The sequence below is a fragment of the Nerophis ophidion genome, linkage group LG09, assembly GCF_033978795.1.
Source record: "Nerophis ophidion isolate RoL-2023_Sa linkage group LG09, RoL_Noph_v1.0, whole genome shotgun sequence".
Taxonomy (NCBI): domain Eukaryota; kingdom Metazoa; phylum Chordata; class Actinopteri; order Syngnathiformes; family Syngnathidae; genus Nerophis; species Nerophis ophidion.
The window spans coordinates 54740729-54768106 of record NC_084619.1 but is presented as its reverse complement, the minus strand read 5'-3'; the positions used below and the strand labels follow the sequence as shown (position 1 = coordinate 54768106).

Here is a 27378-nt window from a genome sequence, read left to right as displayed (position 1 = left end):
TATGCATATGTGTATGTAAATATGTGTATCTATATATATGTAGATATAGATATATAGATACACATATTTATATATATATATATATACATATATATATATATATATACATACATATATATATATATATATATATATATATATATGCGTATATACGAATAGGTATGTATATATCTATGTCTGAATGCATATATGTATGTAAATATGTGTAATTATATATATATGTAAATATGTGTATATGAATGTATGTATGCATATATGTATGTAAATATGTGAATACATATATATACATATATATAGATACACATATTTATATATATATATGTATGTGTATATATGTATATTTATGTGGATATATATATGTATATATACATGTATATGTAGTAAGTTTTGTCAAATAAAAAAAGTTGTACAAATAATGTATATATGTATATATATATATATATATATATATGTATATAAAACACTATTTACTACTGTATCAATAATGTTGTGCCTAAAAATATTTACAATAATAAAATAATAATAAGAAATTAATCAGAAAGTGTACGGTTTGAACCCCAGACTCCTATTTGTACACTAATACTTTATTAATTGGTGTAACTGCCAATTATAAGTAAGTACTTCACACTTAACACTAACCTACCAGCCAGTAATAAGTACAAAACATGTGTATACTGTATTTTCTACAAATATATAATATTAATTAAACGCCACTGTTATATTTATTAACGCTTTTTACATTTTTTTTCCACAGATCTATGATAACGATAATAAGTAAAGGCTAGTGTAATGTTTCTTTAATCATGTTATTTAAAAAAAAATATATATAAATTATTATAAATATCATTTTATAATTTTTCATTATTTGGACAAGCACTTTTTCATTTTCATAAAGTCATTTTTATGCTCGATGAAAAAAAACAACTATGGCTCCTTGGAGAGAGAGTAATATTAAAATGCCAATCATATCACTCATTCAGAGTAATCACATGACAGTGGTCAGCTTTTATTTTGAAAAACGGACACAGAAAGAGGCCTGTTGATTTGTGATGTCTTTTTAACTCAAATTGGTGCAGTTTTCCTGCTGCTTTTTTTTTGCATCTTCTTTCTTTTGTTCTACATTTCTTCCTTTGTGCCCCTCGAGAGCTTTTTTTTCTTTAGAGGGAATCACACCTGTCCTCTTCTTCCTTCCTCATTTTTTCCCCCCGGCTTCCTGCCGGCAGCGTTCAGTGCTTCTGTGCAATCTGTGGGCTGCTTGGAAATGTCAGCGCTTTCTCACTGTGACATTTGTCAAGTGTTCACCTGCAGAGGAAATGGACGTGATGGCACAGAAGCACATTTGGTATAGACAGGAGAAAAACCCAAAGGGGGCGGTGCTTCATTCTGCCCTTGACAAGTCACATGAACACGCCAGCCAGTCAGAGAGCAGAGTGCTTTCAAAATAATCTTAAATACCAGGCGGTCTCTGAATATTACACATTGGCTGTCACCTTGTGGAACATGTGACTAAATCAGATGAATGACCTCTTGAAAGAACTTTGAAATAGCAGCACAGGAGTTACTTATACAAAAAAAAAAAACCTCCCCTAGTCATGGAGCAAAATGAAAAAAAATGCAACTATCATAAAGATCAACACACATGGTCACACATACGACAACCTGCTCACTGAACATTGTGAATATTATGAAAAACGTCCAAACACCATAAAAAAATATAATTAAATGACATCTCATTTAAATCATTGAGAGTGCATGATGGGGAAAATGTAAAAACACTCTCTACAAATATATTCATGTTTAGCGCATTTTAGCTGCTTGATATTTCCGATTGATTACAAAACTTTAAGAAGTTTGTTGCGGAAGTAAACAAGGTAGGAGTCAAAATTTCACATACACCTAATATCCAATAATGATAATGATATATCCATTATATTAATTACATATGTACACACACACATATATATATATATATATATATATATATATATATATATATATATATATATATATATATATATATATATATATATATATAAGACATGCACCTGGGGATAGGTTGATTGGCAACACTAAATTGGCCCTAGGGTGTGAATGTGAGTGTGAATGTTGTCTGTCTATCTGTGTTGGCCCTGCGATGAGGTGGCGACTTGTCCAGGGTGTACCCCGCCTTCCGCCCGATTGTAGCTGATAGGCACCAGCGCCCCCCGCGACCCCAAAAGGGAATAAGCGGTAGAAAATGGATGGATGGATATATATGTATATATGTACACATATACATACATATATATATATATATATATATATATATATATATATATATATATACACTGTATAAATACTGTATGTATATATGTGTATATGTATATATTTATAAACTTTATACATGTAAATATATATTTATATATATACATACTGTATACATTTATTAATATCACTTCCCAAGGGGTGATAAAGGGGATGGGTCAAATGCAGAGGTGTGACAATCATTGGTACTTCAACTTTTAACATATGTGTGTGTGTATATATATATATATATATATATACACACGTATATATTAGGGGTGGGCAAATTAGTGCGTTAATTACGAGTTAACTCATCAATCTATTAACGCCGACAATTATTTTATCGCACATTTGCGTATGTTATTTACATGCTTTTATTTTGTTAACGCCTTTTCTTAACCAGATGGCGTCGCCCGGATAAGCTTCGGCTTCGAGGGGCTCTTGGTAAAGATGGAACATTTGGCAAAAATACCGGACAATTCTGCAAATTTCATGGCTGGCTTACGGCGTGGTCACTCCGGGATCACTTACGACCGCCAGACAATTCTGAATAAGGATAGATCGGGCCGTTTTGGACCCATGCTTACTAGACCGGTTAGCTAGCATGGGAATACTTTGCCGGCTACATCCAGCAGCCTGTGAAGCAGCGGAGTATATGTGTTGTCTGTCTATTTATGAATAATGCAGACGAGGAGTGTTGGCTGAGTTCTTAACGTTTGATTTCAGAGCGTGCATATCACAACATACAAGATGCCGTCATGGCGACACAACCTATACCTGGATACCGCGCATGCTCGTCACTCCTGTTGCATGCTGGGTAGGGTAGTTCTTTTTTCCCCTGGCTCATAACATCACAATATAGTACCATGTATATGATGCGTTCAGTTTATCAAAGCACCAAGCAAACAATCGGAAAATTCCCATCATATCAATTCCTAGATATGGTCATAATTATTCTAAGTGCACTATGCAGAATAAACACAACATTATTAATATTGCTACTACGGATAATTTGATCAAAAATTCCCTAAAACAGCCCACTACCTATAATATAGGTTTTTTAAACATAAGATCCCTGATAAAAAAAAGTGTTTCTGCTGTTACCTCAGAAATTGCCTGTTCAGATATTATGATTGTGGCTCAGAGATTTGTATGTAGATTATATTTATTTTCCATAACAAACAGGATAACTTAAATACCCTGGCAGTGGCAATAAGCTTAAATGTTTGTATTTACATTTTTTGAGTTGATTTTCATAAAATATGCTATTTAACTGCTATTGTTTTACAAGGACTGATTTAAGATGTGTTTGCACAACAAATGTTTTGGCGCTTTTGTTCATGTGGGAGAATATTTCAATAAAGGTGCATTACACACTACTTTTGAATTCATTATTGGGCTTTGCGTATAAAATGCAGTTAATCGCGATTAATCGGACAGATAGTGCAATTAAATTTGATTAAAATTTTTAATCGTTGCCCAGCCCTAGTATATATACATATATATATATATATATATATATATATATATATATATATATATATATATATATATATATATATATATATATGTATATATACATATATATGTATATATATATATATGTTATACATACATATATAATGTGTGTATGTGTATATACTGACGCGTTGGTAACGCAGAGTGGATGCGTGTTGTCACCCAAGGATGCACGAGGACCAAGACAGGCAGTAATTGCAGGTAAAACTTGATTTAATACAAAAATAAAAGAACACTGGTGCAAAACAGGCAAAGAAAAGGCGTGCCGAACGCACGGTAAGCTAAGCTAACACTTAGCAGAGTCCAAAATAAGCGTGCCGAGCGCACGAGAAGTTAAGGCGAGACTTGGTACTAGAAAAGACATCAAAAATATACCAACGTGAATGTTGCATGGAGCAAACAAACCATCCAGGCAGAACTGAGGTAGAAGTCAGGCTTAAAAACTCAAGCAATCAATGAAAACCAGGTGTGTGTAAAAAACAAGAGCAGGTGGGACAATTGTGAAACCAAGGTAACCAGACAAAACAAGGGATCGGAAGAGTCCAAAAATGATCAGGGAACACAAAAAGACTCAAAACCCAAAACCATATATGATCCGGGTGGCGGATCATAACATATACATAGATAGATAGATAGTACTTTCTTGATTATACATAGACAGTACATATATATATATATATATATATATATATATATATATATATATACATATATCCATTTTCTACCGCTTATTCCCTTTTTGGGGTCGCAGGGGGCGCTGGCGCCTATCTCAGCTACAATCGGGCAGAAGGTGGGTACACCCTGGACAAGTAATTTATATATATATTCAAATGTGTACTTGCCATATTTGCAGTAATTATTTAAAAAAAATGTATTTGTTAGATTTTATTTTGTTTTAGTTCATTCTTGGAAGTTCTAAAATATGGTCCCAGAAAATTATAGAAATATTTAAATTATTTATTTTAAAGTTATTATTATTATTATTATTACCAGTAGTAGTGGTACTATTATTATTATTATTAAGAATAATATTTATGTTATTCTAATAGCAATGATTGCACAGCGTTTTCTTTATTTAGTTTAGTTGATTAATTTATTTTACGTTAATTATATTCTATGGTGTCTATTTTGTTATGTTTACTTTTCAAAGTATATATTTTACGTTTCGAGGTGCACACATTTGAATAACGCAATGAAAACGTGTGTACACTCATCAAAGCACACACACGACAGGGCTTTGCATGCGTGCAAGCTGTGTGCGCGTGTGTGCGTGTGTGTGTGTGTGTGTGTGTGTGTGTGTGTGTGTGTGTGTGTGTGTGTGTGTGTGTGTGTGTGTGTGCGCGCGCGTGTGCGTGTGTGTGTGTGTGTTTGTGCTTGGGTGCGTTTGTGTTGGAAGTTAGCAGAAGGAGAAAAAGAGGTGATGTTGCAGTTTTTCTGTATGTGAATGTGATTGGTTGGCCAGAGGTGAGAGGAGGCGGGTTCACGACCTCCGACGCTCTTTGCCGACGCGTGAGGAAGGAACAGCGCTCAGAGGGAAAAACACAAGGGTCACGACCCCTTCTCCCAAAACACACACATATTTGCACGTAGCGTCCACTCCAACACACACACACACACACACACGTTTACATGACGGATTTTGTCTGACAGCAAGGTCCTCTCGCCCTTCTGAGTTATGTAAGGCAACACAATATTCTCATCATCTGGCCACCACTAATTAAGAGCGCGCACGTGCTACAACAACAAAACACTAACGAGGGTCATGAGAGTCCTCCTGCGAGTTGTCAGCGTCCTGAAGTTTGTGTGTGTGTGTGTGTGTGTGCATGTGCGTGTGTGCGTGTGTGCGTGTGTGCGTGTGTGTGTGTGTGTGTGTGTGTGTGTGACCGAGGCCGCCTTGTGTCGTTTTGTCCTCTCCAGATAAGCGTCTGCGGACACCTCGTCAAGTCAGCATCGTTAGCTCGTGTGTGCTTAAACTGCGCAACGCCTCACCGTCGCCATGGTAACCAGAGCTCACGCCCTACACTTTAAAGGTCTTTGCTCAACGTTTCGCCTCCAAGGGCCAAAGTGGAAATGTGGATATTGTCACACAGTTGTGTGCCTAATTCAGTTAACATGCAACGCTGCTTCTTTTGCGTGCATTTTTCACCTCAAAACTTGCAAAAAAAGGATATATTTTACAGATTTTCGCCATTTCCAGGTGTTTAAAATAATATAAATGTCAAATATTCACATTTAAACATGTTTATCGTCATATTTTTTTGTAAATTATTTAATTACCGTATTTCCTTGAATTGCCGCCGGGGTGTTTATTAATTTAAAACCTCTTCTCACTCCTGCAATTACCAAAGGCATGCAGTAAAAATTTGAATGTGATGTAAGGATGCCAACATGAAAAGCACATTCAATTAAAAAAAAAACTTTATTATGGTCTTACCTTTACTTAAAAATATAGTCCATACCAGCTCCTTCTGATCAAAAGCATCGATAACTTGTTTATAGAAGTCTTCCTTATCTTTCTTCAGTTTTAAAAGTATCTCTGTCTCGATGGAGATCTTCCTTTATTACCTCCTCCAGCACATATCACGTCACTCATTTCACTTCTTCTGCAGCCGAGTAGTCGCAAGAAGGATCACTAGCGGCCTCTAGCACCAGGAGGCGGGAGTCATATAATGACTCATATTTGACACACGCAGCTACGGTATTGTGACGGGTTCAAGCCGTCGTCTTCGGGTTCCCATGACCACCAAGGAAGGACATAGCTTGAGTAGTTTGACTTTGTTTATTTTCCAATAAAACCTCAGTCCAGGCCGCTCTTCTGCTCCTCCTCTCCGCTCGCTCACCGTCTCCACGCCACCATCTTGGGCCGGGCTCCAGCGTGCCCTGGCTGTCTGTCGGACCGTCGGCTCCACAGGTATATTAATAAAACATGTCTGCTTACTGTTCTTTTTAGCATACCGGTATATAATAGCTTGGACCTTACTCTTCTTCCCTTTATGCGATTTCAAATTACCGGTATTAAAATCAGCCTCCTCCATTTTGAAAATGATGACAGGGGAAGTGTCACTCGTGACGTCACAAGTTTGACCCAGCGGTAATACGAAGCATGCGCATACTATATGCCCGGTGGCAATTCAGGGAAATACGGTATTCATATTGTTATTATCATTATTATTTGAAATAATTTTTTGGGGGCGGTATAGCTTGGTTGATAGAATGGCCATGCCGGCAACTTGAGGGTTCCAGGTTCGATCCCCGCTTCCGCCATCCTAGTCACTGCCGTTGTGTCCTTGGGCAAGACACTTTACCCACCTGCTCCCAGTGCCACCCACACTGGTTTAAATGTAACTTAGATAATGGGTTTCACATTGTAAAAGCGCTTAGAGTCACTAGAGAAAAGCGCTATATAAATATCAATCAATCAATCAATGTTTACTTATATAGCCCTAAATCACTAGTGTCTCAAAGGGCTGCACAAACCACTACGACATCCTCGGTAGGCCCACATAAGGGCAAGGAAAACTCACACCCAGTGGGCTATCGGTGACAATGATGACTATGAGAACCTTGGAGAGGAGGAAAGCAATGGATGTCGAGCGGGTCTAACATGATACTGTGAAAGTTCAATCCATAATGGATCCAACATAGTCGCAAGAGTCCAGTCCAAAGCGGATCCAACACAGCAGCGAGAGTCCCGTTCACAGCGGAGCCAGCAGGAAACCATCCCAAGCGGAGGCAGATCAGCAGCGCAGAGATGTCCCCAGCCGACACACAGGCAAGCAGTACATGGCCACCGGATCGGACCGGACTCCCTCCACAAGGGAGAGTGGGACATAGAAGAAAAAGAAAAGAAACGGCAGATCAACTGGTCTAAAAAGGGAGTCTATTTAAAGGCTAGAGTATACAAATGAGTTTTAAGGTGAAACTTAAATGCTTCTACTGAGGTGGCATCTCGAACTTTTACCGGGAGGGCATTCCAGAGTACTGGAGCCCGAAATGAAAACGCTCTATAGCCCACAGACCTTTTTTGGGCTTTGGGAATCACTAATAAGCCGGAGTCCTTTGAACGCAGATTTCTTGCCGGGACATATGGTACAATACAATCGGCAAGATTGGATGGAGCTAGGCCGTGTAGTATTTTATACGTAAGTAGTAAAACCTTAAAGTCACATCTTAAGTGCACAGGAAGCCAGTGCAGGTGAGCCAGTACAGGCGTAATGTGATCAAACTTTCTTGTTCTTGTCAAAAGTCTAGCAGCCACATTTTGTACCAACTGTAATCTTTCAATGCTAGACATGGGGAGACCCGAAAATAATACGTTACAGTAGTCGAGGCAAGACGTAACAAACGCATGGATAATGATCTCAGCGTCTTTAGTGGACAGAATGGAGCGAATTTTAGCGATATGACGGAGATGAAAGAAGGCTGTTTTAGTAACGCTTTTAATGTGTGACTCAAAGGAGAGAGTTGGGTCGAAGATAATACCCAGATTTTTTACCGTGTCGCCTTGTTTAATTGTTTGGTTGTCAAATGTTAGAGTTGTATTATTAAATAGAGGTCGGTGTCTAGCAGGACCGATAATCAGCATTTCCGTTTTTTTGGCGTTGAGTTGCAAAAAGTTAGCGGACATCCATTGTTTAAATTTCATTAAGACACGCCTCCAGCTGACTACAATCCGGCGTGTTGGTCAGCTTTAGGGGCATGTAGAGTTGGGTGTCATCAGCATAACAGTGAAAGCTAACACCGTATTTGCGTATGACGTCACCTAGCGGCAGCATGTAGATGCTGAAGAGTGCAGGGCCAAGGACTGAACCCTGGTAACTCCACACGTTACCTTAACGTAGTCCGAGGTCACATTGTTATGGGAGACACACTGCATCCTATCAGTAAGATAAGAGTTAAACCAAGACAGGGCTAAGTCTGACATACCAATTTGTGTTTTGATACGTTCTAATAAAATATTATGATCGACGGTATCGAAAGCAGCGCTAAGATCGAGGAGCAGCAACATAGATGACGCATCAGAATCCATCGTTAGCAATAGATCATTAGTCATTTTTGCGAGGGCTGTCTCCGTGGAGTGATTTGCCCTGAAACCGGATTGAAAGGTTTCACATAGATTGCTAGACGCTAAGTGTTCATTTAACTGCTCCGCAACAATTTTTTCGAGGATTTTTGAAATAAAGGGAAGGTGAGACACCGGTCGGTAGTTTACCATGAGGTCAGGATCGAGGTTAGGTCTTTTAAGAAGAGGATGAATAACCGCTTTTTTGAATGCTAGGGGAACAGTGCCCGAGGAAAGTGATAAGTTTATAATATTTAGCACTGATGGACCTAATATTACAAAGAGCTCCTTGATCAGTTTCCCAGGAAGAGGGTCAAGTAAACATGTTGTTTGTTTTATTCCATTTACACGTTGTAACAATTCCTCTAATGTTATTTCCTCAAAACAAGAGAAACTATTTTGGAGGGCAGTATCTGCCGTATATACAATCGTGTCAGTGTTAATAGAACCCCGTTGTAGCTGGGACGCATTGTCTTTAATCTCCTTTCTAATGACTTCAATTTTCTTGCTAAAGAATTGCATAAAGTCATCAGCTGAGTGGGTGGAGCTACTGGCAGGAGTCCCTTGTTGGGTTAGCGATGCTACCGTACTAAACTAAAATTTAGGATCGTTTTTATAATTCGGTGGATGAGATTTGAGTAATATTTAGCTTTAGCTAAGGTGGTTACACATCTGTTGAACGTAAGGTTGTTATTATTGTTAGTATAAAAAATACAAATGTTAAATAAAGTATTTTTCACATATTATTATTATTGAAAAAAAATACAAATAAAAAGTTCATTATTTATATCAATATTTTAATAGTTGTTATTTTGAAATTACATATTTTCATAAAGGGTATTTACATAAAAAAATACATATGAATATGTTATTCATATTTTAAAGAATATTAACAATTATTTTAAATTAAATATAGGGGTATTTACACATGTGTTATTGTTAATGTAAAAATACATGTATTTTATTATTTATATTTTAAATGTTATTAATAATTTTTTATTTTATTTTCATTGCGTCTCATAAATAAGCAAAATAAAAAGCATCATACAGCTCAATTGTAGTTATCAGAATTCCCACAATACTGTGATGAAGACTATTATTGCAGCCGGAATGTGATCTATCAAGCCTTAAACTGTTATGCGGCCTCTGTTTCGCATCTGCATTTTCTGCAGATTTTCGACATTTCCAGGCGTTGTCCTGTAACTCGTTCAACCTAAATATTTAATCCGATCACTTTCAAACTCTACTCGGACGGATTAGACATATGAAGGATGCTAAATTTCGAAATGTTTAGGTTTTCATCACAGGAAGCGGACATAGCATAGCGACCAAATTTGTTAGGCTTAAGTTCAAGGATGCAGAGAATGGAGGCAAGGTTTGCGATAAAAAATGAAAATATTTTATAACTTCCAAAATGGTAACTAAAGGTGATGGGGCAAAAGTGCACACCATGGGAAATGTAACAAAAGTAGTCTCTTTCAGAGGTTGGCAGAGCAAAGGCCAGGACGCACGCAGCGTGGCAGAACTAGTCCTCTCAAATCAAGGTGGCTAGGAAACAAAAACACAACGAGGTCAAAATTACAGGAAAATGCGAAGGCCACATACCAGGGAAGCAGAATCATGGAAGCCCATGTCAGAGCGGAAAGTGATTAGCAGCAGGTGTGCCCTGTTGGGGACAAAAAGACTGGGGAAAGAAACTGACAACCCGATAGAGAAGGCAGGTAAAAGACAACAAACACAAAACAAATTTATCCTTTTGCATGGAGCGTCAAAAAGTCGCAACTTAACAGGGGAGCAGGGGTTCATAAATTCAAGGATGTTTAAAAAAAAAAAAAAAATCTATGGATTTTACAGTGAAAAAAAACTGGCAGCTCAGTCAACAGAATTTTACGGAAACATTTACGAATTTACGGTGGTTTTTACACCAAATTAGTGCAAATAGCAACACTGTACCTCTGTTGTTTTTATGTTGACAAAAAGACGTTCAACACACATTAAGGCGAGTTGCCTTTGTGAAAATATTTACTGCACATAACCATTACCAGCTGTTTCTAAACCAGGGGTCACCAATCTTTTTGAAACCAAGAGCTACTTCTTGGATACTGATTAATGCGAAGGGCTACCGGTTTGATACACACTTAAATAAATTGCCAGAAATAGCCAATTTGCTCAATTTACCTTTAATAAATAAATATATATATATATATATATATATATATATATATATATATATATATATATATATATATATATATATATGTATATATATAAAATGGGTATTTCTGTCGTACATTTTTTTTCCTTTTACGGAAGGTTTTTTGTAGAGAATAAATGATGAAAAAAATACTTAATTGAACGATTTAAAAGAGGAGAAAACACGAAAAAAATGAAAATAAAATTTTGAAACATAGTTTATCTTCAATTTCGACTCTTTAAAATTCAAAATTCAACCGGAAAAAATAAATAGAAAAACAAGCTAATTTGAATCTTTTTGAGAAAATTAAAAAAAAGAATTTATGGAACATCATTGGTCATTTTTCCTGATTAAGATTAATTTAAAAATTTTGATGACATGTTTTAAATAGGTTAATATCCAATCTGCACTCTGTTAGAATATATAACAAATTGGACCAAGCTATATTTCTAACAAAGACAAATCATTATTTCTTCTCGATTTTCCAGAACTAAAATTTTAAAAGAAATTCAAAAGACTTTGAAATAAGATTTAAATTTGATTCTACAGATTTTCTATATTTGCCGGAATATTTTTTTTGAATTTTAATCATAATAAGTTTGAAGAAATATTTCACAAATATTCTTCGTCGAAAAAACAGAAGCTAAAATGAAGAATTAAATTAAAATGTATTTATTATTATATACAATAAAAAAATACATTTACTTGAACATTGATTTAAATTGTCAGGAAAGAAGAGGAAGTAATTTAAAAGGTAAAAAGGTATATGTGTTTAAAAATCCGAAAATCATTTTTAAGGTTGTATTTGTTTTTCTAAAATTGTCTTTCTGAAAGTTATAAGAAGAAAATTTTAAAAAATGAATGAATTTATCTACACAAGTGAAGACCAAGTCTTTAAAATATTTTCGTGGATTTTCAAATTCTTTTTGAGTTTTGTCTCCATGAATTGATTAACTTAAATAAGTTGAAAAACCTATTCGGGTGTTACCATCTAGTGGTCAATTGTACGGAATATGTACTGAACTGTGCAATCTACTAATAAAAGTTTTAATCAATCAATCAATCTTAGAATTAAAAATGTCGAGCAAAGCGATACCAGCTTGCTAGTAAATAAATACAATTTAAAAAATAGAGCCAGCTCACTGGTAAGTGCTGTTATTTGAGCTATTTTTAGAACAGGCCAGGCGGGCGACTCATCTGGTCCTTATGGGCGACCTGGTGCTGCGTTGGTTACCCCTGTTCTAAACATTCAGGTCATTGTTTTTTTTTTTTTTTGTTTTTTTTTTTTAAAAAAAGATAGATATTGTTTATTTACTGTAGGTAGAGAAAATTAATAACATAGTGGTGCGCCAAAGAAAAGGCAAACTAAAATAAACACACAGTGATGTGTGGGGACCCCTAGAGGTAGTTGTAGGGTATCCCCAGCTAAATGACAGATAGTTAATAGTAATGGAGCTTTATTGGGTCCATTTGTATACTCCCTTGTACATTTACATTGCTATTATGCATGTAGGCCCTTACAATTAAATGTAGCTTCCCCTTTAATCGGGAGTAACTTGCCCATGTTCTCGTGTCCATGCCATTGTCTACTTTCTGGACTTGTGCTTCACGGTGCATCCTTAGCGTGACAGTGCACGCCAAATGAGGGGAACGAAAGGGCCACAAACGACCCACAATGCACTGCAGCACGCCTCATAAAAAAAAGCAGCAGCATGGTTAACCGTTCCCACGTGGAAAATGTATTCGCTGCCTCTCTTTGGTAGCCCAGCAGTCGGTTGATTGGTGATTTTAAACCACCGACACACTCCATAAAGTAGAGTAGATCAGGGGTGGGAAAAAAAAAAAAAAAAAACATTAATTATAATAAATATTTGATAGTTTCTATACAGCAGTGCTTCTCAATTATAAAAAATTTTGCGCACTCCATCGGCATAAAAAGCGTCATTTGTCTATAAAATTGTTATAAGTAAACCTCTGCATAACATTGTATCCTTATCAATGTTCAATTCAAAACAAAAACATATAGATCAACTTTCAACCAATAATAATTTTATTAACTTTGTTTTTAATCTAACAGAAAATGTTTAAGTGCATCGATTTGCCTGAAATAAAAAATAAAAAATGGACTCTTTGTTAAACCATTTGAGCCTGAAAAATAAAATAAAATTAACTCAATAAATAATAAAAAATTAAAATTAATCAGCAATATTAACTCTGGGGCACAATTTATAAAACATGTTAACCTAAAAAAAACAAAAAAGAATAAAAGAGGTTTTTTTTTGTTTGTTTGTTTTTTTTAGTCTGTAACAGAAAATATTTTAAAGTGCATCGATTCGCCTGAAAAAATTGTTGACCCTTATTTAACCATTTGATCCTGAAAAATATGATTAAATTAATTCAATGAATAATAACAAATTCAAATTGATCAGCAATATTAACTCAGGAGCACAATTTATTAAAAAAAAAAAAAAAATTAGCTACAAAACAAAAATGAATAAAACAATTTTTGCAGATTTAAAAAAAAAATGTATCAACACTATTTTTTGTCTGTAACAGAAAATATGTAAAGTGCATCGATTCGCCAGAAAAATAAAGACCCTTATTTAACCATTTTTTTCTGAAAAATACAATTAAATAAACTCAATAAATAATAACAAATTCAAATTAATCAGCAATATTAACTCAGGAGCACAATTTATAAAAATAAAAAAAATTCAAAAAAATAAAACATATTTATCTACAAAACAAAAATGAATAAAACAATTTTTGCAGATTTTTTTTGATTTTTTTTATTAACACAATTTTTTAGTCCGTAACAGAAAATACCTAAAGTGCATTGATTTGCCTGAAAACATTTTTTTACCCTAATTTAACCCTTTGATTCTGAAAAATACAATTAAATTAATTCAATAAATAATAACAAATTCAAATTGATAAGCAATATTAACTCAGGAGCACAATTTATTAAAAAAAAAAAAAAAAACATGTTTACCTACAAAACAAAAATGAATAAAACCATTTTTGCAGATTTTTTAAATTTATTTTATTAACACAATTTTTTAGTCCGTAACAGAAAATATTTAAAGGGCATTGATTTGCCTGAAAACTTTTTTTTACCCTAACTTAACCATTTGATCCTAAAAATACAATTAAATTAATTCAATAAATAATAACAAATTCAAATTGATCTGCAATATTAACTCAGGAGCACAATTTATTAAAAAAAATAATAATAACATGTTTACCTACAAAACAAAAATGAATAAAACAATTTTTGCAGATTTTTTTTTATTAACACAATTTTTTACTGTGTAACAGAAATGATTTAAAGTGCATTGATTTGCCTGAAAACATTTTTTTACCCTAACTTAACCATTTGATCCTGAAAAATACAATTAAATTAATTCAATAAATAATAACAAATTCAAATTGATCAGCAATATTTACTCAGAAGCACAATTTATAAAAACATGTTAACCTACAAAACAAAAATGAATAAAACAATTTTTGCAGATTTTTTATTATTATTATTTTTTTAATCAAAATAAGGAAGTCAGGATTAATGGTTACAATAAGCACATTTTGGAGTGTCCAGCTTTTTTGAAGCGAGGTTTGAAGCACGATACTGATAAAGCATATCCACTATTTGAGAAGGACTGCTATAATGGATTTTTGAAGGTAAATATTTCCCAAACTTTTTTTTTATGATGGATGTATTTCAACATAGGCTGTGAAAAAGAGCACATGTAATCAGATTAGTCAGTGCAAAAAACAAACGATTAATCACCATATGCAACTATGTCTGAAATGTTCCTGTTTATACTGTGACGTACAGAAAGATAAATGACAGGGAACTTGTTTTTAACACGTGTAAGCCAGCTCTTAACGATAAATAATATTTGTGTCTCATGTGTGTGTGCAGAGGAGAAGCAGAAACAGGAGGAGGCGGAGGAGGAAGAGGAGGCGCTGACAGGAAAGGACGAGGAGGAAAGACGCATCGCTGAGATGGGTCGCCCCATGCTGGGAGACCACGTCAAACTGGAGGTGATCATCGAGGAGTCCTATGAGTTCAAGGTAAGACCCACCAAGTCTAGGACTCCTGATGGGCAGGAACTACAACACTAGTTTGGACTTCTTACTGTATTTCTTGCAATAGTCAACATCATGTCAACAATAATCCCTACACTAGCCCAGTCACTGTCAAATTATTATTTATTTTTTTAAGAGCAATCTTTCAGTTTGTAAAATAAATACAAGGAAAGCTCATATACATGTAAATTATACACATTTAAATACATGTTTCTCATATTTTTTTATAAATGTATTATTCATAATGTTATTATTACAAACCCCGTTTCCATATGAGTTGGGAAATTATGTTAGATGTAAATATAAATGGAATACTATGATTTGCAAATCATTTTCTACCCATATTCAGTTGAATGCACTACAAAGACAAGATATTTGATGTTCAAACTCATGAACTTTTTTTTTTTTTCAAAAATAATATTTAACTTAGAACTTCATGGCTGCAACACGTGCCAAAGTAGTTGGGAAAGGGCATGTTCACCACTGTGTTACATCACCTTTTCTTTTAACAACACTCAATAAACGTTTGGGAACTGAGGAAAATAATTGTTGAAGCTTTGAAAGTGAAATTCTTTCCCATTCTTGTTTTATGTAGAGCTTCAGTCGTTCAACAGTCCGGGGTCTCCGCTGTCGTCTTTTACGCTTCATAATGCGCCACACATTTTCCATGGGAGACAGGTCTGGACTACAGGTGGGCCAGGAAAGTACCTGCACTCTTTTTTTACGAAGCTGTTGTAACACGTACTGAATGTGGCTTGGCATTGTCTTGCTGAAATAAGCAGGGGCGTCCATGAAAAAGATGGCGCTTAGATTGCAGCATATGTTGTTCCAAAACCTGTATGTACCTTTCAACATTAATGGTGCCTTCACAGATGTGTAAGTTACCCATGCCTTGGACACTAATGCACCCCCATACCATCACAGATGCCGGCTTTTCAACTTTGCGTCGATAACAGTCTGGATGGTTCGTTTCCCCTTTGGTCCAAATGACACGATGTCGAATTTTCCCAAAAACAATTTGAAATGTGGACTCGTCAGATCACAGAACACTTTTGGACTTTGCATCAGTCCATCTTAGATGATCTCGGGCCCAGAGAAGCTGGCAGCGTTTCTGGATGTTGTTGATAAATGGCTTTCGCTTTGCATAGTAGAGCTTTAACTTGCACTTACAGATGTAGCGACGAACAGTATTTAGTGACAGTGGTTTTCTGAAGTGTTCCTGAGCCAATGTGGTGATATCCTTTAGAGATTGATGTCCGTTTTTGATACAGTGCCGTCTGAGGGATCGAAGGTCACGGTCATCCAATGTTGGTTTCCGGCCGTGCCTCTTACGTGGAGTTATCTCTCCAGATTCTCTGAACCTTTTGATGATATTACGACCGTAGATGTTGAAATCTCTAAATTTCTTGCAATTGCACTTTGAGAAATGTTGTTCTTTTCCTCACATAGTTGTGGACAAAGGGGTGTACCTCGCCCGATCCTTTCTTGTGGAAGACTGAGCATTTAATGGGAAGCTGTTTTTATACCCAATCATGGCCCCCACCTGTTCCCAATTAGCCTGCACACCTGTGGGATGTTCCAAATAAGTGTTTGATGAGCATTCCTCAACAATATCAGTATTTATTGCCACCTTCTCCAACTTATTGGTCACGTGTTGCTGGCATCAAATTCTAAAGTTAATGAATATTGGCAAAAAAAAAAAAAAAGTTTATCAGTTTGAACATCAAATATGTTGTCTTTGTAGCATATTCAACTGAATATGGGTTGAAAAGGATTTGCAAATCATTGTATTCCGTTTATATTTACATTTAACGCAATTCCCCAACTCATATGGAAACGGGGTTTATAGATGTGTGTGTCCAAGTTAAAGGAAACGGCGAGTGTTCTTCTTCTAATGGATTTAATACAATCTTTTACAAGCTGGGTAACATTTGCTGTGGTCTGGAACAACATCTATGAGAAATGCAGCCAATATTACACACAAATAATGTGTCATGAGATATGCAAATATAAATCAAATACACTTTGGACATAAGGAAATGAAATTAAATGAGCTCAAATATACCTACAAACGAGGCATAATGATGCATTATGTACATACAGCTAGCCTAAATAGTATGTTAGCATCGATTAGCTTGCAGTCATGCAGTGACCAAATATGCCTGATTAGCATCAACATCGACAAAGCTCACCTTTTTGCATTCATGCACAGCATAAAATGTTTGGTGGACAAAATGAGACAAAGAAGAAGTGGCATAAAACATGTCTTTCAGTGGCAGTTACGGAGAAAGTCGCGCATGTAAACAAATTGTTGCGTCACAGTCCACACAACTTCGGTGAGTTCAAGGACCGCCGAAATTAGTAGGACAAAATGGCGCTCGCCAATTACTCTCATCAGTGAAGCTTGAACACAAACATATCAAACAGTGGGTTTTCTAACAATTAGGAAGTTTTTTTTCATGTTTGTCCTCCTACAGAAACCATATTAAAAAAAATTATATTTTCCCACCCATCTTTTTCCATTTTCATACGTTTCAAAAAAGCTCCACGGAACCACTAGTGCGGCGCTAAAGAGCCTGGGGTTTACAACCCCCGACCTACGGGGACAATTAAAATTAACTAAAATTATTTGTTTCGTTGCTACTCGTCCTCTTTTCTTTCATAGAAGACAATATTATTAATGTATTTGTCCGGTTCAAACACTGATGACATCTATTAAACAAGACAAGAAGCAAAGAATCAAACAGAAACAGAATTAAATTTGGCTCAATGAGGAAAAACGCGCACACCTGTACCCTTGTACAGTGTCACCACACTCTGACGAAAGATTGCATGCCTCCTCCTTTATTTGGACTTTCTCTGATTACATGGTAACAGCTGTTTCTAAGGGAGGGGGGTCGTAAACAGCCATCGCCTTTGACTACAAACAGCTCAAAGAAAAGGTTGTAAAACAGTTCAAAGAAAAGGTCGCCTTGAAGGAGTCTGGCCCTGCTTCCTCTCCGCTTTGTAGTTCTCAGGTCAAGACAGAATCTGTCTGTGGATTATAATACATCAAAGAAGCAGAACACCTTCATGTTTTGTCTGCTCGCCGGGAACTCATGGAAACACAATCAATCAATCAATGTTCATTTATATAGCCCTAAATCACTAGTGTCTCAAAGGGCTGCACAAACCACAACACAAACCACTATGACATCCTCGGTAGGCCCACATAAGGGCAAGGAAAACTCACACCCAAAGCTTTGTGATAACTTACATACAATTATTCTGACAGTGTTTCTCATGGTTTATGAAAACAAGTTTTTTGCAATATTCATCTTCTTCACCAACAAACCCCGGCGCCTCCCGTAGCGCATTTTCGGCGTGCTAAAAATTTCCAGCGGTGAGGGCTGTCTCGTCTTGGTTTCTTTTGTCTTGTGAATTGCATGTTTTACTTTGAAAAGTAACTCCTCTCGTGTCAGATCACTTCCCCCTTCCTTTTGTGTCATCAGTCTGACGTCATCCCTGACCACTGATTGTTTCTACCTGTTTCCCATTACCCTCATGTGTCTTATAAGCCTACGTCTCCCCTTGTTCTGTTCCAGATTGTCTGGAATATTTGTGCCTCTCTAGCTTCCATGTCCATGTCCATGCCTTGCCTCGTCTCACGTTTATATTCCTTGATCCTGAATTCCTGCGTTGCTATTTTCCATCCGTCCATCCATTTCCTACCGCTTATTCCCTTTTGGGGTCGCGGGGGGCGCTGGTGCCTATCTCAGCTACAATCGGGCGGAAGGCGGCGTACACCCTGGACAAGTCGCCACCTCATCGCAGGGCCAACACAGATAGACAGACAACATTCACACTCATATTCACACACTAGGGCCTTGAGTTTGCCTTTTCTCCTACTCAGCAGAGTGATTTTTTTTGTTAGTTAGTCTTTCCAGCCGAAGTGGTGAGTTATCAGTTTTTCTTACGATTCTTTCTTTCCTCAAATTTTTGAGTGACTTTTTGTTAACCTTTATTAAATTACAGTAAGTGTTGAATTTTTCATAGCCATTTTTTCGTCCTCCTGTTGGAGCGTTTTGTGTTAATAAGTGTCATGTCCTGGTGACCCTGTTTAGTTTGGCTACATTCTGTTTGGTTTTTGGATTTTGTCAGTTCCTGTTTTTTCACTCCCTGCTTTGTTTCCATGGCAACCCGTTAGTTTTCACCTGTCCTCATGTCAAGCACCGGACTCATTTGGACTCATGCTTCCGTTGTCAATCACCACATCACTATTTAAGCCTGCAGTTGCCAGGCAGTCAGCCTGGCGACATCACCCTTTCCACCCTTGTTATTCATGCTGATGATCCATGCTGCTCTTTTTCATGCTCTTTTATCGTTCCAAGTAAGTTTTCTTTATTCATGCCATCGTCTGCAAGTTTTGTTTTATGTCCATAGTTCTGCCTTTGTGCGAGTTTTAGTTTATACCCTTTGTTTTTGTAGTACTTTTGAGTGTTAAATTTAGAAGATGTCATTACCTTCGCACCTCGGGAAAATAATCCACACCATAGTCCCAGTCTTGACAATAAATTTTATAGCATACACGGCACCAATTATAGTTTGTATTTGTTTTTGTGTGTTCCTCCTTTCGGAGTGACTCTCAGTTTTTCCATTTTTGGAACCTTTTTTGCCGACTAGTTTTGTTATTATAGATATTATATTACCCTGACTCTGGAGGAGAAGGGAAACTGTCAAAATAAAAGCCTGCCGAAGTTTTCCCTACTCTGCATCTGGGTCATATCCTTTAGACCAAGCCTGACAAATAGAATTTGTGTTGTCTAGAGCAGTGGTTCTCAACCTTTTTTCAGTGATGTGAACATTTGAACATTTTTTAATTCAAGTACCCCCTAATAAGAGCAAAGCATTTTTGGTTGAAAAAAAGAGATAAAGAAGTAAAATACAGCACTATGTCATCAATTTCCGATTTATTATATTGTATAACAGTGCAAAATATTGCTCATTTGTTGTGATCTTTTTTGAACTATTTGGAAAAAAAGATATAAAAATAACTAAAAACTTGTTAAAAAATAAACAAGTGATTCAATTATAAATACAGATTTCTACACATAGAAGTAATCATCAACTTAAAGTGCCCTCTTTGGGGATTGTAATAGAGATCCATCTGGATTCATGAACTTAATTCTAAACATTTCTTCACAAAAAAAGAAATCTTTAACATCAATATTTATGGAACATGTCCACAAAAAAATCTAGATGTCAACACTGAATATTGCATTGTTGCATTTCCTTTCACAGTTTATGAAATTAAATTCATATTTTGTTGAAAGTATTATTCAATAAATATATTTATAAAGGATTTTTGAATTGCTCCTATTTTTATAATATTTGAAAACCCCCTTGGCATTCCTTCAAGTACCCCCAGGGGTACACGTACCCCAATTTGAGAACCACTGGTCTAGATGGTGCATTTTAAGTAAAAAAAAAAAGGCACAAATTGTAGTTTTGTGCTGGATTTTCCACAACATGACAAAACTCCACAGTCTGGAGCACATGATGCAATGTGTGTGTGGGGAATGAGTATCTCCATGGCGACAGCTGGTAGCATGCGCCAAATCCTCACTTTAATAAGGCAGTCTGCAACACTTTTGCACTTTTTAATTGCTAAAGCACGCTCGACATGCCCACAATTTGATCGTTTTCTTATGATTTGGGACCTTCGTCGATCGGGGTTTGGTGAAGTTGCTTCCTTGCATCCGTGCCGCCATCTCCTAATCTCTCCTCCCTGTTCAGACTCCTTCAAATAGAGCGAACATTTACGGAGGATTGAGATAACACACACACGTGCGCACACACACACACACACACACACGCACACACACATTCGTTACACTAATTAGCCGAGCTGCGGGAAGGTTCTCCTCCTTTTCTTCGCACTTCAGAGGGAACGCAGGATGCTAATTGTATTGAATGAATCTGGGAGGGCTGGAGATAAAAAAGCCTTTCCGCACACACACACACACACACACACACACACACACACTGGTTATCATGTGGAATGGGGACCACGTTTTTGGATCCTCACTTCTGAACTTGTGGGGACCACCCTTTCTACAGGTTGTGGAGGCATAAAAAAAATGAGGTAAAAGGTTCACTGCCCAGTTAGCTCACACACATCTTTAAATCTCTGGATTGATGAAGTAATGTGCTGATCATGCTTCCTGGGAACCTCAGGGAAAATGAGTTAATGTGGTTTTTTGGGGACTAATTTTAAATAAATTTTCCAAAATTCACACACATTTTTACGTGACAACTGAGGACCACTTTAAATAAAATAAAAATTTCAGATTAATTACAATCCCTGTTTCAATATGAGTTGGGAAATTGTGTTTGATGTAAATATAAACGGAATACAATGATTTGCAAATTCTTTCCAACCCATATTCTGTTGAATATGCTACAAACATAAGATATTTGATGTTCAAACTCCTAAACTTTTTTTTTTTTTCGCAAATAATAATTAACTTCGAATTTCATGGCTGCAACACGTGCCAAAGTAGTTGGGAAAGGGCATGTTCACCTGCACACCTGCTGTGGGATGTTCCATATAAGTGTTTGATGAGCATTCCTCAACTTTATCAGTATTTATTGGCACCTTTCCCAACTTCTTTGTCACGTGTTGCTGGCATCAAATTCTAAAGTTAATGATTATTTGCAAACAACAAAAGGTTTATCAGTTTGAACATCAAATATGTTGTCTTTGTAGCATGTTCAATTGAATATGGGTTGAAAATGATTTGCAAATCATTGTATTCCGTTTATATTTACATCTAACACAATTTCCCAACTCAAATGGAAACGGGGTTTGTATGACATGACTGTCAGAATACAGCACTACAGCTGTCCTCTTATAGTGATTAACTATGCACGGAAGAAGTGTGAGGAGAGCAGCGAGTGCAGTACCAGCTACAGCCCGATGAGGGGGCTGCTGTGTAAATGTCTCACACTCAAACTAACCAGTAAACGAATGAATCTGACTATTATTTTAAAGGCCTACTGAAATGACATGTTCTTGTTTAAACAGGGATAGCAGGTCCATTCTATGTGTCATACTTGATCATTTCGCGATATTGCCATATTTTTGCTGAAAGGATTTAGTAGAGAACATCCACGATAAAGTTCACAACTTTTGGTCGCTAATAAAAAAGCCTTGACTTTACCAGAAGAAGCAGACGATGTGCGCGTGACGTCACGGGTTGTAGAGCTCCTCACATCCTCACATTGTTTACAATCGTAGCCAGCAGCAGCTAGAGCGATTCGGACCGAGAAAGTGACAATTTCCCCATTAATTTGAGCGAGGATGAAAGACTCGTGGATGAGGATCTTGAGATTGAAGGACTAGAAAAAGAAAAAAAAAAGTTTTTAAAAAAAAGGCGATTGCAGATGTTATTAGACACATTTACTAGGATAATTCTGGAAAATCCCTTATCTGCCTATTGTGTTACTAGTATGTTTTCTTTTTTCTTTCTCTTTGTCATGAAAAAGGGAGTTTTTTTTGGGTGGGTGCACTAATTGTATGTGTGTGTGTTGTGTTTTTTATGTTGTTTTATAAAAAAAAAAAATATATATGAAGGTTGGACTCCGCCAAGGCTGTCCTTTGTCACCGATTCTGTTCATAACTTTTATGGACAGAATTTCTAGGCGCAGTCAAGGCGTTGAGGGGTTCCGGTTTGGTGGCCACGGGATTAGGTCTCTGCTTTTTGCAGATGATGTAGTCCTGATGGCTTCATCTGGCCGGGATCTTCAGCTCTCACTGGATCGGTTCGCAGCCGAGTGTGAAGCGACTGGAATGAGAATCAGCACCTCCAAGTCCGAGTCCATGGTTCTCGCCCGGAAAAGGGTGGAGTGCCATCTCCGGGTTGGGGAGGAGACCCTGCCCCAAGTGGAGGAGTTCAAGTACCTAGGAGTCTTGTTCACGAGTGGGGGAAGAGTGGATCGTGAGATCGACAGGCGGATCGGTGCGGCGTCTTCAGTAATGCGGACGTTGTATCGATCCGTTGTGGTGAAGAAGGAGCTGAGCCGGAAGGCAAAGCTCTCAATTTACCGGTCGATCTACGTTCCCATCCTCACCTATGGTCATGAGCTTTGGGTCATGACCGAAAGGATAAGATCACGGGTACAAGCGGCCGAAATGAGTTTCCTCCGCCGGGTGGCGGGTCTCTCCCTTAGAGATAGGGTGAGAAGCTCTGCCATCCGGGAGGAGCTCAACGTAAAGCCGCTGCTCCTCCACATCGAGAGGAGCCAGATGAGGTGGTTCGGGCATCTGGTCAGGATGCCACCCGAACGCCTCCCTAGGGATGTGTTTAGGGCACGTCCAGCTGGTAGGAGGCCACGGGGAAGACCCAGGACACGTTGGAAAGACTATGTCTCCCGGCTGGCCTGGGAACGCCTCGGGATCCCCCGGGAAGAGCTAGACGAAGTGGCTGGAGATAGGGAAGTCTGGGCTTCCCTGCTTAGGCGACTGCCCCCGCGACCCGACCTCGGATAAGCGGAAGATGATGGATGGATGGGATGGATGGATATATATATATATATATTTTTTTTTTTTTTTTTTTTTTTTTTAATTAAAAAATTATTAAAATTAATAAAAAAATTATTGTGCGGCCCGGTACTGATCGAGCCGCGGCCCGGTAGGTGGTTGGGGACCACTGCTTTAGGGGACCTGTTTTTTTTGGTCCCCATACCGTCAGAGGTCCCCTAAAGGTGACAGTGTAAACAGAGCGAGGTCCCCATTAAGTAAGAATTGCCAGACCACACACAGACACACACACACACACACACACACACACACACACACACACACGTACAAACACTAGCCTTTTGTTGGTGTTCACATGCAGTTCTAATGACTTTCCGGTACCCAAGTCCAATAAAGAAGTGAAATATACCAGCCAAGGCCATGTGTGCTTGGAAACAGGCATAACAAAAAGGACAAGAAAGGTTGGCATGATCACAGACAAGCATGTTTATTACCATTATTTTTTAGAATATTGTCGTATGTTAGTTACGGTGAGGCACTGTCCCATTTGCCCTTCGTCCTCAAATCATAACTGGATAATTAATGCTTTACTATACCAGGGACGTGCGGTGAGGTTTATAGCTGGTGAGGCACTGACGTAATCAGAATCAGATTTACAAATATACGGGCGGTTTAGCTCGGTTGGTAGAGTGGCCGTGCCAGCAACTTGAGGGTTGCAGGTTCGATTCCCGCTTCTGCCATCCTAGTCACTGTCGTTGTGTCCTTGGGCAAGACACTTTACCCACCTGCTCCCAGTGCCACCCACACTGGTTTGAATGTAACTTAGATATTGGGTTTCACTATGTAAAGCGCTTTGAGTCACTAGAGAAAAAGTGTTTTATAAATATAATTCACTTCACACTTCACTTCACAGTATGCCAGGGCTGTCCAAAGTGCGGCCCGGGGGTTATTTTTTAATGGCCCCACGGTACAGTTTTAAAAAACTATGGAAAAAAATAAAAAACATAAAAAGTGGTATAAAAGCGCAAAGAGGTGAAATGTAACAAGAAAATGTTGCAATGTTTACTCTAATAACACAAAGCTGCTATGCAGGCTGTTTCTTTCTTTAAAAAAAAAAATATAGTGAATCAAAATCAATTATGAATTATTGACCAATTCAAGGCTCCAATTACGTCACATTAAATATTCCACTTTGAGATATTTTTGTGGCAAATGTTGAATATTTTGTGTTGGCCATATAAAAAACTGAGCTGTTTTATTTTAAAGAATGGCCTAAAACGAACAAAAAAAACATAAACAACAAAAAAACTTATAATTGACGGATAGATCTGAAGTTGATCTCAAGACCATTGTGTTAAAAGTAAAAAAAAAAAAATCATAATTTAATTTTTAACAAAATAATGAGTAGGACCCTTTTGGATCAGTGTGTTTTGTTTTTAAGTGTCATTGCACAAAAAACAATAGTGTATTAAAATCAATGTTGTTATGAGTTGTTGACCTTTTTACAGCTCCAATCTCAAACATTCTACTTGAAAATTTTATTGGGTGAAAATATTGCATATTTTGTGTTTTTTTCCATAAAAAAACATGGTTTTCTTTGACAAAATGAGCATACAACTTAAATCTTTAAAAACGTCATATTGACATATAGACCGCGTGTCGCAGTGGGAGAGTGGCCGTGCGCAACCTGAGGGTCCCTGGTTCAATCCCCACCTAGTACCAACCTCGTCACGTCCGTTGTGTCCTTGAGCAAGACACTTCACCCTTGCTCCTGATGGGTGCTAGGTAGCGCCTTGCATGGCAGCTCCCTCCATCAGTGTTTGAATGTGTGTGTGAATGGGTAAATGTGGAAGTAGTGTCAAAGCGCTTTGAGTACCTTGAAGGTAGAAAAGCGCTATACAAGTACAACCCATTTATTTATTTATTTAAAAATTCAAAACTTGAATAATAATACAAATAATAATACAGAATAATGACACATTTTTAACATTTTATTTTTACCAAAAACCTTTGGGGTTCCCGGAATCAAGCCTGAGTGGAGGCCTAAATGTATATTTTTTTATACATACATTGGATTGTTTTTCAAAATAAATGGCCCCCGCTAGCTTTGATTTTTCAATGTGCGGCCCTCAGCGGAAAAAGTTTGGACACCCCTGCGGTATGCGCTCTGCGCAGATTATTTGCCATTTGATTGGCAGCAGTTTACGGGTTATGTTTCATTTCTGCATTCTTTACACATACAAACTGTCGTCTACAAAATGTGCATTTCATTAAAGACAAAACAAAAATAATGTTTTCGCCGTCTCACCTTTACTTATAAATTAGGTCCATGCGCCGGTCCTTCTGGATAAAAATAGCCGTCACTTTCTGGTAAAAGTCCTCCTTCACTTCTTTCAGTTTAAAAAGTCTGAAGTTGCCGCGATTAGCAGAGCTCCTACTCTCGTCATTTCCACTGTTTGGCGAGGAAGCAGGTCGCATTGATGACATCTTTTAAAATTTCTCAGTTCTCCTTTACCTTAGCATTGTGGACACTGATGTTGAGTCGCCGCTGTTCATCCAAAGCCAAGTCTATCCTCGCCATCCCAAAAGTTTTTTGCGCAGTCTAGCTTTCAATCAATGTCAATCAATGTTTATTTATATAGCCCTAAATCACAAATGGCTCAAAGGACTGTACAAACCATTACGACTACAACATCCTCGGAAGAACCCACATAAGGGCAAGGAAAACTCACACGCAGTGGGAAGGGAGAATTCACACCCAGTGGGACGCCAGTGACAATGATGACTATGAGAAACCTTGGAGAGGACCTCAAATGTGGGCGCACCCCCCCCCCCCCCCCTCTAGGGGACCGAAAGCAATGGATGTAGAGCGGGTCTAACATGATACTGTGAAAGTTCAATCCATAGTGGCTCCAACACAGCCGCGAGAGTTCAGTTCAAAGCGGATCCAAGACAGCAGCGAGAGTCCCGTCCACAGGAAACCATCCCAAGCGGAGGCGGATCAGCAGCGTAGAGATGTCCCCAACCGATACACAGCCGAGCGGTCCATCCTGGGTCCCGACGAGCGGTCCATCCTGGGTCTCGACTGTGGACAGCCAGTACTTCATCCATGGTCATCGGACCGAACCCCCTCCACAAGGGAGGGGGGACAGAGGAGAAAAAGAAAAGAAGCGGCAGATCAACTGGTCTAAAAAGGAGGTCTATTTAAAGGCTAGAGTATACAAATGAGTTTTAAGGTGAGACTTAAATGCTTCTACTGAATATGCTTTGAATATGAGCTGCCGACCGCTCGTGTTTGGTGAGGCTTCTTTGCAAATTCTTTAGGTCACAAAATCCCATTTGAGTCCACACAGTTCCACGGGTTAAAAAAAGAAGGCAAGGAAAACAGAAAAGGCGGTTTCTTGCAGAACATCCACAAAGCCAGTCTTTTCACGTATACCACTCCCTTTGGAAAGAGCGGGTAACTTTCCGTCCTGCCGATTGAAACAAACCATTCAGGTCCGGCGCTGGTCTTCTTTTAGTAATTATCTCCTTTTTCGCTTGAAAGTCCACTTTAGAAAACTGTTTGAGTGCGGAAATGTAGTCATCCATGTTGAAAGTCGGGGTGCACGAGACGGAAAAAATAAGTCGCGGAGGCCACCGTATGTCTGGGATCGTGAGGCACGAGAACTGTTTGCCTCACCTCTGACTTTTTTCTCTGCCGCATGGCAG

The 27378-nt window shown here is 37.7% G+C and overlaps 1 protein-coding gene across 2 annotated transcripts in view; it reads left to right on the top strand.

The window, feature by feature from the left end:
• Positions 1-27378, top strand: part of slc8a1b (solute carrier family 8 member 1b) — a 327899-nt gene that overhangs the window by 255301 nt on the left and 45220 nt on the right. For both annotated transcript variants that reach the window (XM_061911287.1, XM_061911286.1), the window contains exon 6: positions 14980-15131. In XM_061911287.1, the coding sequence (XP_061767271.1) occupies positions 14980-15131 (152 nt within the window). The remainder of the gene's footprint in view (positions 1-14979; positions 15132-27378) is intronic.